Source organism: Trachurus japonicus, chromosome 16 (assembly GCF_045865225.1).
Source record: "Trachurus japonicus isolate A0001 chromosome 16, Traja_1.0".
Classification (NCBI taxonomy): Eukaryota; Metazoa; Chordata; class Actinopteri; order Carangiformes; family Carangidae; genus Trachurus; species Trachurus japonicus.
The window spans coordinates 10,623,753-10,634,967 of NC_140922.1; the positions used below are offsets into that span (position 1 = coordinate 10,623,753).

General features: G+C 44.0%; 1 protein-coding gene across 1 annotated transcript; it reads left to right on the forward strand.

Moving 5' to 3' along the window:
* The first annotated feature begins 425 nt into the window (after positions 1-425).
* she (Src homology 2 domain containing E) lies at positions 426-8,321 on the forward strand. Its single transcript, XM_085801267.1, has 6 exons — positions 426-1,345; positions 1,875-2,001; positions 3,453-3,707; positions 3,950-4,328; positions 6,198-6,317; positions 7,082-8,321. Exons 1-6 carry the CDS (start codon positions 905-907, stop codon positions 7,272-7,274), a joined length of 1,515 nt encoding a protein of 504 aa, XP_085657393.1. The 5' UTR covers positions 426-904; the 3' UTR covers positions 7,275-8,321.
* Positions 8,322-11,215: the final 2,894 nt, after the last annotated feature.

Here is an 11,215-nt window from a genome sequence, read left to right on the forward strand (position 1 = left end):
TTCAGAATTTTATAATCAATCATGCAATTAATGTAATGAATCAATTAATTTAATTTAATTTAATTCCGACATAGCCTAATACAAACAATAATAGTAACTGCATAAAGAAATAAGTGATTTATTTAATGCAAATGTCTCCAGGTTGTTGCCATGATTTCAGCTGAAAAAAGCATATCTGTGGTCCACTCACCTCCTGATTTCAGCCCCCCCCCCCCCCCCCCCCTGAATTGTGCAATATCTGTCAGATTGTGAGTCCTACATGTTGCTTGTTGCCAGGGGTCTGTTGGCGTCAGTCCAGCATAGGCCTACTGATAAAGTTTGGAGACTTTCAAAGGATTTAGTTGTGGAGTTGACTATCCCCGCCCCGTCCACACAGCCCCTCCCCAAACCCCAGCGACATCCCACTGTCTGCGCACACTAACTTTCCTCTCCATCTCATCACTTCGCCTTCGCCTAGTCGACAGACTCGACACACCATCTCACGCTCCGGGAATGGGATCTTTACTGGGTTCAAAGAAAAACTTCCAGTTCTTCCGAGTTTACGCTCTGCAGAAGCTACTTTTCAAGCTGCAGGGATAGTTGTTACTGCAGGTGCAGGGTGGCAGCAACAAAGCAACGCTGGCCAATGATCTCCAAGACGCACCAGAAGTTCTCTGATTGTCACGGAGTGCCAGACGCTAGGAAGCAGTGCAGCAACATAAAGTGGTATCTGCTCAGATTGATTACTTAGATATCCTCACAGTTTTATAGCAAACTTGTTTGAACCGAGGCGTGCGTAAAAGTAGGCTATAGTGTGCGTAAAGCTGGAGCTATTGCGCGCAGTTCAAAGTTAGTTCAAGTGGGGCAAAAGACCAAGCATTTGTTTGATATTAAATCTGTGAGAAGCGTTAATACCTCGACAGCCATGGCAAAATGGTTCAGAGATTTCCCCATCAACCTGAAGAATGGAAACGAAAGGGTCCGCTCGGCCTCCGAGTCTGGTCCACAAACTCGGTCCAAACCTTCGCGAGATAGCTTGAAGGGAAGCCAGCGTAAGGATGGAGGAGTGGGGGGTTTGTTAGCAGGGAGGAATAGGAAGAACTCTGCTATTGAACTGGGTCGTAACAACGGCGGCTCCGGTGGGACAGTCTGGGATAGTCTCACAAATGGAAAAGGTCGCAAGAACTCCAAGATCGAAACCGGGCCATCAGATGAGAACCGCCAGGTCAGGACCTCCAGTCTGGCGCAAGCGTACATCAGCAGAATGATCAAGGTGGACAAACAAGACAAGACCCCCAAACTCAACGGGATAAGTGAACAGAAGCTGCCTGAGAACGAGAAGGGAAGGTCTGACATAAAGACAGCGGTGAGTAACCTCTGGAGAGTCCATCATGTAGCCCATCACTTTTCATCTTTATATTTCATTTCATCTGCTGTTTATTTAGAATCAAACCAAGACAGAGACAGCTATACCAGCATACAGATTAAAACTTAACACTGTACAGTGCAAAAAAAAACAAAAAACAAATTTCATTGTTTCTTGAGATCAATGCTCTCCTTTGTGTTTTCCCTCCCCACCTCTTAGTTCATAACCCTGTATTCAATTTCCATCACTCTCAAAAGAACACAATGCAGTTTCACTACATTGTGTCACATCAAACAGGCAAACAATGCACTGACCTCTTTGCACAAGTATTTCCGCTTGTCCCTCCATTTCTTGTCACTCAGTCATGGACACCACACACACACACATACACACACACCCACACATGCATTGTAGTGGATCAGATCCCTCTCCCCCCGCCTGCTCTGTTGTCTCCAGGTAAATGTAACATCATAGGCAGTAGACCAGCGTTGTGCCCTCTGACTGTCTGTCTTTTCCATCTCACACACAGCTGATCATCCTGGAAGACTACGCAGATCCTTTTGATGCAGAGAAAACCAAGGAGCAGAGAGAGGCTGAGAGAGCCGGGGTGAATGATGGGTACATGGAGCCCTATGATGCCCAGGTCATCATCACAGGTGAGGTCAAGGTTGATCATCTGCTTCAGCAAGTACAAGCTGGAACTAGTGTGTTTTCTCAGAAACTGCCATCGGAGACAAAATATATCCAAAGCAAATCTGAACTGCACATTCTACTGATTATGCCACATAAGGAAATAATTGTCAGACTGGAATTTGTCTGCTGCCATAATTTATTTACCCCTTGACACACTTTGCATATGACCTTTGATAAATAAATTACACGCAAGCCAGGGACACTTTACACATCTTAGCTCAGTTTCTGTGCACTCACACCAGCTCACATTCCTGTTAAAGGGCTGTTTAAAAAGGGACATCGAGCCAAGTCAGACCCTCAGTCTCTCTCTGACTTCCCTCCCTGCTGGCGGTTGCTATAGGAACAGTGTTGTGCAGGGACAATGGGTGCAGCTTCCTCTTCCAACTTCCTGTCTCCTGCCTCTGTTTCCTTTGCCCCATTCTCTTGATAGGAAGTTGGCCCCAATGCCCCCCCTCACACACACATACACATAATACTTTATGGTTTTTTACGTGTGAAAAAGAATTGAAAGACCCCTTCAACCCTTCCCAAAATCTACAGCACCCCCCCCCTCACCCACTGCCCCTAGCCCAATCACTTCCCAGCAGCCAGGAAGTCGCCTGGTCATCCAGCCAATCAGCAGTTGTGTTGACCTTTTCTTCCTGTACCTCCATTGTTTGGTCACACAATAGCGCACATATACAGGCTACCTGTTGGACAGCAAAGAAACACAACAAGTGAAGTTCCTAAAAATGCAGTAAGTTCTCGTAACAAACACAATGACCAGAGGGAAATACTGTAGGTACAGTAAATGCAGATGTCCAGGGCACCATGCTGTATTAATTTACTGTCGAAATCTTGTGCTGATTAGTTTGATGTGATTGATGAACTTAAAAGGCCAAACCATAAAGTCAATTAAATGTGGGTTTAAAAGTGTACTTTATCTTTACTTAATTTTGCATGAGTCTCAGTGAAGACATTCTCCTTTTTCTGTTTCCAGCAGTGGTGATTAGGACACACTGAATATCACACATCCCTTTGGATATGTGACAGACTCATTATGCAAATTTATACTGAGAAGCTTGCAAGAAGTGAGGTGAATTTAGGTGAATGTTAATAAAGTTAGTTAAATTTTAACATCAACATTTTACATGTAAAAAAAAAAGAAAAGAAAAGAAAAAGCCAAGTCATCAAAGGCCTCACTGTTGTGGAGCTCACAACTGCATTATAACACAAAGTGGTTATTTTGCTATTTGTTTATTCATATATCTTTATACATCTATACTCTCTAGTGAGTATAGATAAAAAATAAATCCTAACAAGAGAAGGTGACACCATTGTGAGTCCTTTGGGAGATGCAAAGTTTTCTGTGTTGTTGTAAACAGTAAGTGAAAATCCAATATTATTAACAAATCTCATGACCACTCTGCTGCAGAGGTTCGCAGACGGGGCTCCAAAGACCTCCTGAAAGTGTGTGTTCTGTTGGACCGAGGCCACAGAGAGGGGAAGGGAGAAGAGGGCAAGCCCACGCCTCCCAATATCTACGACACGCCGTATGAGGGAGGACTGGAAGGTGATAGTGAGGGGGTGTGGATCCCTGTCACCCGGCCAGAGTCTGACGTTCGTCCTGCCACCGAGTACGAGTTGCCCTGGGAGTGGAGAAAAGAGGACATTGTGAGAGCACTGTCAGGTAGAGAAAGGGAGAAAGGGATGATGGGAAGGGTGGAAAGGGTGGGGGTGTAGGGAGTGGAGGAAGGATGCCATGAGTTTTATTTGTACAGTAATGCCACAACAATTTTATGTTTGCTTTAGAGAGGAAACTAAACAATCCTGCTGAATCAATTTCCAGACATGTGTTTACTTTGGTAGATCTGGTATCTTTGATAGAGTTTTATTATGAAAGGTTGATATTGTCTCTCCTACTTCCTCCAGCTCAGTTTGAGGCACTGGATTGTTCTCCCGCCAAAGAGAACGCTTCAACCTCCACCCGCCAGCAGCAGCAGCAACAGCAGCAGCAACAACAGCAACAACAGCAGCAGCAACAACAACAACACACCCTCAGACAGAAGAACTGGAACCATAAGACACTTGTCTCCTCTTCTTCAACCTCATCTTCTTCTCCCTCCTTTCCCTCCTCTCCCATTCTCAAACTTTCCCCTCTCACACCTCCATCTCCCTCTTTCCCCACCCTCAAACTCTCACCCTCCTCCAGCCCTAGCAAACTCTCCCCTCCGTCCCCTACCTCCCCTTGTGCCCCATTGGATGGGGACGTAGCCAAAGTGGACCCAAGTCTGCCGCTGGAGAAGCAGAGGTAAGGAGGGAGATGACGTACTTGTGTAGAGGGAGGAGGTGTGAAATGTTGCATATGTGATGTGTAACATGACAAACCATGCATAGGATTCATTACATCATTGAATAGACCTCACTGACTCTTCACCTACAAATCTCTGCATGCACTTGCCCCTCAGTAGCTATTTAACCAACCTCCTTCATGTGCACCATCCCTCATGGAACCTGCGGTCTGCTGACATGGGTCTCCTCAACATCCCCCGCACAAGTAGGCGCAACTACAGTACAACAGGGCCTATAGTGTGGCAGCTCGCTCCCACTGACTCTGCGCCAAGCACAAACGCTGGACCGTTTTAAATCTATGTTGAAAAGGCACTTGTTCTTGCAGGCTTTTGTCTGTTAATTTGGTTGTCTGTGTCTGTTGCTGTTTCCTGTTGTGTTATTGTAAAGCATCCTTGGGTATCTTGAAAGGCGCTATATAAATTCTTATTATTTAGAAAATAATTTGATAATAAAAGGAGAAAATACAGAATGAATTATTCAAATGAGGAGTGACATGACACAAGTCCTAGTGAAAAACACACAGTGGATTTGCACAGGTACAGTAACAGGATCCTGTGCTCCAGCTCCCTCCCACAGTGTGAACACATTCAGGTTAGGTGAACTGGAAACTTCAAAGTAAATATGACAAAGACTACAGAGTGTTTTCTCTTCTGTTTACCTGTTCATCTGTGAGCTGCTGCTCACCCACTGCTGCAAGCTGGGATGAGCTTTAGCGCCCACCACCACCTTGAACAGGATTAATGGATTGAGGGAATTAAACAAATGAGATGGGGGTCGAGACATTTGGTCGCCTTTATCTCACGTCTGCGTATTATTTGTGCTTATCAACATTAACCGCACATTTCTCAGACACTCTGCAAACTTCAGTGCTATTTTTATTCCACTGTACGCCTCTCTGCGTTGCTCAGCTTGCGTTTGTTATCATAGTAGAAAAAGCCCAATGTTTATTTACCTTCTGTTTGTAAGGAGTGCTCAGAGATCAGCACCCTCCTCCGTTTTGGCTACAAATCAGTTTCCCTGTGTAAAAAGTTGTAAAGCAATCAGGCAGAATTACCTCAATATCTCATCTGGTGACTCACAGTGTCAAACACAGCGCAGACGCTGCCAGCCCTCTTGGCCGAAATCTCATATATATTTTACACTTGGCACTTAAGAAATTTTTAAGTGAAATTGGGTCTTTATTACTGCGAGCACAAGCCAGCAGCAACCCTAAAGGTGCTGAATAGAAGTGCTGAAGGGAGGCGTACCCTTGAGGTAAGGCTTGATTGAATAGACAGAGTCAGACTCATTCTCACTGTAAACCACCTTTTCCTCATCTTGTGGCCTTTCCTCTTTGCGGGGCACATGCTCAGAGCATGTTCGCTCTGTTCCTCTCATGTTGAAGCTGAATGCCAGACAGTGTGTTTTTGCCTCTGAGCATCGAGGCCACATACAACCTGTTTATATCTGGCTCTCGCCTGTAGCCACTGTCAGCACCGCCGTGGCGTAATTGGCCGCCCTTGACACTCCGCACGGCCGTGCACACTTGGTACGACCACTTCATCTCATTTTCCTCTCAAGTTCACCTTTAACACTGTTAACTCATTCGCTCCACAACATATAAGTCCGTCCGTCTGATTTATGAACACTGTAAATCTTTGCCGGCCTGTTTCTTTCCTTCTGTCAGTCTCTCTCTCTCTTTTTCCCTCTCTCCTGCCATCATCACCTATCATTAACTTGACATCTGACTTATGTCCATATGTCACTGTGCTATATGTCAATGATCTGCAGTCTCTCATTGCCTCCCACCTCCATCTCCCCCTTCCCTCCCTTCCCTCCTCTCTCCAAGCTGGTACCATGGCAGTGTGAGTCGGCAGCAGGCTGAGGCTCAGCTGCAGCGCTGCAGGGAAGCCAGCTTCCTGGTGAGAGACAGCGAATCAGGAACCAGCAAGTACTCCATCGCTCTGAAGTGAGTGTGGCGATGTGTGTGTGTGTTTGTTGAGCACAGTACATAAAAAGCAACATGTATATGTATTTATCTATGCTGCTTTTTTGCCACTTCTCAATGTCACTTTTTCTACAGCTGAGCTACAATATTGACAGTGTGAAACATTTTGCCCGGAAATCAAAATGTTTCAAGATTCTTCCTTCTTTATTTCTGAATGTCACATGCCTTTTTGTATGTCTAGGTGTTGGTGCTCACTCACATTTTGTATTGTATTCCACACCGATTAAGTACGATTTTTGCTATTTTGAAGGCATTACTTTAAGGAGATTAAGGAGATACAGTAGCCGCCGTTGTAGCAGCAACTGCAGCTAATGCATGAGAATGTGTGTCATTTGCAGAGTCGACACTAGCAGGTTCTCAGGATAAAGGCTGAAATCCTGTGTGCCATTTTCATGTGTGTATATGAGTGTGTGTCTTGAGTATGTGTGTGTGTGTCTTCGCACGCGCCTGAGAGCACATTTGTTGTACACTGCTCATTCATTTGAGAGTCCACATCATTAACCCCATTTACACATCCACTGAACCCAGTAAATGCACAGCCTCATTTGGGGAGAGATAGATAAGAGAGAACATTTTTTATTTTCTTTCTATTTTTTTTTTTTTTTTAACTCTGGCATGTATATTATGTTTCCATTCTCCAGCATCCTGTGCAGTTCAGTTCTGTCGTTACTGACAGTTTTCTGTCTGTCTTGTCTTTCTCTCTGTCCTCTGCCTTGTTCTTTTAGGACCAGTCAAAGTTGTGTGCACATCATTGTGGCCCAGACTAAGAGCAGTAAGGGCTTGGGCTATACTCTGGATCAGAGTAGCTGTGTCTTCTCCAGTATCCCTGAGCTGGTCCACCACTACTGCACACACAGACTGCCTTTCACTGGAGCCGAGCACATGACCCTGCAGCATGCTGTGGCCCGGCCGCACTGAACATGCGTAAAGGACGGACAAACAGGACACACAAGCACACATGCGCAGACATAAGCAGAAACATGTATGACACATTTATGAACCAATGCACACAGACATATGCATAAACATGTGAATATGTGTGTATACATAGATAGATACACACAGAGATGCTGCTTTGGACTGCCCTGTGTACCACCTGAGTAGGTTGTTTGTACCTCTACCAAGCGCTACCTAGTGGTCAAAATCAGACACTACAGTAAACACTGATCCTATTGTAACAGTGTTGACTGATTCGAGGCTAAAATTTAGAAAAACTACCACACAACCCACACCGAATGTTTTTATGATCACAGACACACACACACACACACACACACACACATAGTTTTGTCCTTTGACTCCAAAGACCCACTCTCCCCCATGCAAACCTCATTGATCTGTGTAATACCTGCAACGATGCACATAAACCACTGCACTTACTATAGCCAATATCATATTTGAAGTAAGTGGAGAGGCCTATAATCTCCTCCCCTTACACAGAGGTGCTGACATCATCAATTAGCACCCTTCCATCCCGTTAGGTCTTGGTCTGTAGAATCAATACACCTGATTGGAGTATATTCGTTCATCCATCTGACACGTCAATCAACCTATTGATCTCTCCTGAAAATCAGGCTGATTTTCCAACGACTGTGTCTGTCAAGAGAAAGAGCTTTATTGATTAGATGATTAGAAGTAGTGTAGAGGGAGGGGTCTTATAACATTACAGTATCCAGCTAGCCAAATTGTTTAAGTGTGTGTTAGAGTGCAAATGAATACGTGAATATCTGGCCCATTTACGTGCCTTCACTGTAATCTAAATATGGAATTTTATTAAAAAAAAGGTATCTTATTGTGAATGAAGCTAAAAATGTACCTACTGTATGCATAAATGATGAGTGTATGAAGTGACTGTTTGATATTGTCAGTTTTTTTGTTTTTTTTTACATCAACCACCCAATGATGTGGGCTGTATATTATTGTTGTAAAACATTTATTCAGAAAATAAAGCTAAATTCATACTAACTAAAGTCAAACCGTGTTATTAATAGACGTGCCTGCAGCAAAGCAAAGCAAGGTTCAAGGAAAAGCCGCTGAAACACAGATGAGGAAAAACCAGAGTGAATCTCTGTGTTTTCTCTTGTAGCAGTAAAATCATTGACCTGAGTGTGAAATCAATTTCAGTTACACATGCACACGTGCATGCGCTCGCACATTTACAGTGAAGATATCCTGACAAACCTGAGCACATATGCAAAATGCATACACAAATAGTGTACACACAAATAGCATTTCTTCACACAACCCAAAAGTATAAATCCTCGCTGACACACACACACACACACACACACACACACACACACACACACGAGGCATCTCGCAAAATACAGAGAGGCTTTATCCTCACAATGATGCATGGAAGCGTGTGTTTGTGGTAAGATATGTCTTACCAGTAAACACCAGTGTATTGGGTTGCATGAGTATCTCTGAGAGGGAGAGGATGTGTGCGTGCACGTGTGTGTGTGTGTGTGTGTGTGTGTGTGTGCAAGCGTGAATGTGCCCGTGAGTGCATCCATGTGTGCATTTATGTGTGTGTGCGTGTGTGCGTGTGTGCATGTGTGTGTGTGTTTGAGAGAGAGAGAGAGAAAGGGAGTCGGAATTTTTCTGTTCAGGGATTACCAGGTTGCCATGGTGATTAGTTAGAGTGAGGTAGGGCCATCTCTACGGGGAATGAGAGGAGGGAGGAGAGACAGACTGCAATATAAAAAGAGCTATGAATAACTGTGGCCATAGTAGCAATGTGCTCTCCCACAAAATAACCTGCTTGGTTTGTGAATGGAGAGCAGCAACATGTAACGCCGAGCAAACGCAATCAGTTCCTCGTCGTACTGTCACTTCACAGTCCAGCCCGGTTTCTTCTGGCACTAAATTGGTCGTATGACTCGCGCCACGGGGTCAAAGTATGCGGTCAACACCAGTGAAAATATGTCTTTCTGAGAGACACTTCAGCAAAGCAGACGTTTACTTTTGCATGGGTTTGAATCCAGACTTTGCGGCCGAGGAGCCGTATCTAATCTTGGCCTTCAGAGTGTCACAAATGGCAATATTACACAACAACAGACACCACTAACTATCACCCTCCCTCCATCCGTGTGATCTGTGATGGTTTGTCCTCTATGTTCTCTTAATTAAATCACAAAGTAGGTCAAAATAAACAACAAGCCTGGGGTTTTAGACACATAATTCTCGATTCTGTCTGTTTTTTAGGAAGGTTACAGTCAGTATTACAATCTGTTTGTCTGAGTGGTGGTGGTTTTACAAATCAAAGCTGTCCTGTGAAACACATGCATCTTGGAGTTTGGTGATTTGGTTTATTCTGTTTTATTTTTTAGACAAACCAAAAGATTATATTTTCCTTCATGTAAGCTTACTTCCTATGAACTAACCATTAAAACCCACTCGAGTGTCTGAAAACTACATCATTACAGAGCTGAAAACAGAGCTGTTTTAACAGCTCATGAAAAGTTGACATTTGGGGAGGGAGGGGGGGGGGTCACAGGACAGCAATGATATGCATAATTTCTCTCACCTAAATTCTGGATGGAGTGAGCTTATAAAGTGTAAATTCTCACATCTTAAAGAATAGAAACACTAGCATAAAAACACAAATTAAAATGCTGCTTTTAACAGGTCACATAAATTGTATTGAAAACTTAGTATTAGTTATGCAGCAGGATGACAGCATCTTGTTTGTGTTATATTGTTAAACATGTTTATAGTATAACTAATGCATTAATGAGAGCAGAATTTTTCTTTAGCAGCTAGTCAAGGTGATTTAACTACTTTGCTTGTTTTTCAATTGGTAAATCTACTTCAGAACATCATATTTTAGAAGATGATCTTGTTTTTGTATAAAAAGTCTTTATAAGCAACTACAGATGTTAAATAAGTGTAGTGTAGTGGAGAATACAGTAGTCTGTCTTGTCTGAGAAAAGTAAAAAGCAGCATAAAATTGAAATGTTCAAAGTGTGAGTGCCTTAGAAATGTTGAAATCAACTTTGTTTCCAAAAGACTTTGTCTTAGTCGTTCGCTATAAACCAGCGATTCATGGATCAGATTTGTATGTTGTTAATCAAAGTGTTGCCCAGATTTGACAGAGCCACAGGAAGTAATTGCAGCCACCAAAAGACAGAATGACAGCGAGAGAGGAAGGGACAGAGGAAAGAAGAGAGAGAGAGAGCGTGGAGGGGGGGTTGTTAGGGGAAGACAAGCACTCGTGGGGGTCCCAGCTTTTAAATAATTCAGAGAGAGACTCACAGCACTCAGTGCAGAGGAGGAGCACTGTCAGGTCAGCTCATTCACTGCAGAGGAGAGGTAGAGAGGACTGTACAGAGAGAGGGAGAGTGTAAAGATAGCATGAGAGAGGAGGACATTACTGTGAAAGAGTTTGCCTGCATGTGCATGTATAGGCTATGTACATTCAAGTGTGTGTATGTGTCTGTATTGGCGTGTCTGCGTGTGTGCATGTATATTCTCATTTGTGTGTGTGTCAGTGATGAAAATAGACAAAATGAAGGAGAAACAGGTCATTTCCTCTTGGAGCTTTCTGGTTTCTCTTAGTCACCACGGCAACCGTCTCCTCCCTCCATCCTGCACTCCTGTTTACTTTGTTTACTCTTCCCCCATCCATCCATCCCTCCCTCCCTTCCTCCCTCCCTCCCTGCCTCCCACGCTCTTTTGACTCCCCTTCTCTCCCTCCCTCCTGCTGTGGGAGCCCTCTGCCCCTCTTTATTTGCTTCACTCCCTCTGCACCTCAGCATCCAAAACTGTTGGTTGAAACCTCTCCTCATCACGACCGGCTCTGTAAGCGTGTTACAAACATCCTCCTAACCCTCTGTGCTCGTCTTAACCTCCCTCTA

Excerpts from the sequence above, each read along its gene's own strand:
- she (XM_085801267.1), top strand. The coding sequence starts at position 905 with ATGGCAAAATGGTTCAGAGATTTCCCCATCAACCTGAAGAATGGAAAC. Across the intron at positions 1,346-1,874 it reads GGTCTGACATAAAGACAGCG|CTGATCATCCTGGAAGACTA; the intron begins GTGAGTAACCTC and ends TCTCACACACAG. Across the intron at positions 3,708-3,949 it reads CATTGTGAGAGCACTGTCAG|CTCAGTTTGAGGCACTGGAT; the intron begins GTAGAGAAAGGG and ends TACTTCCTCCAG.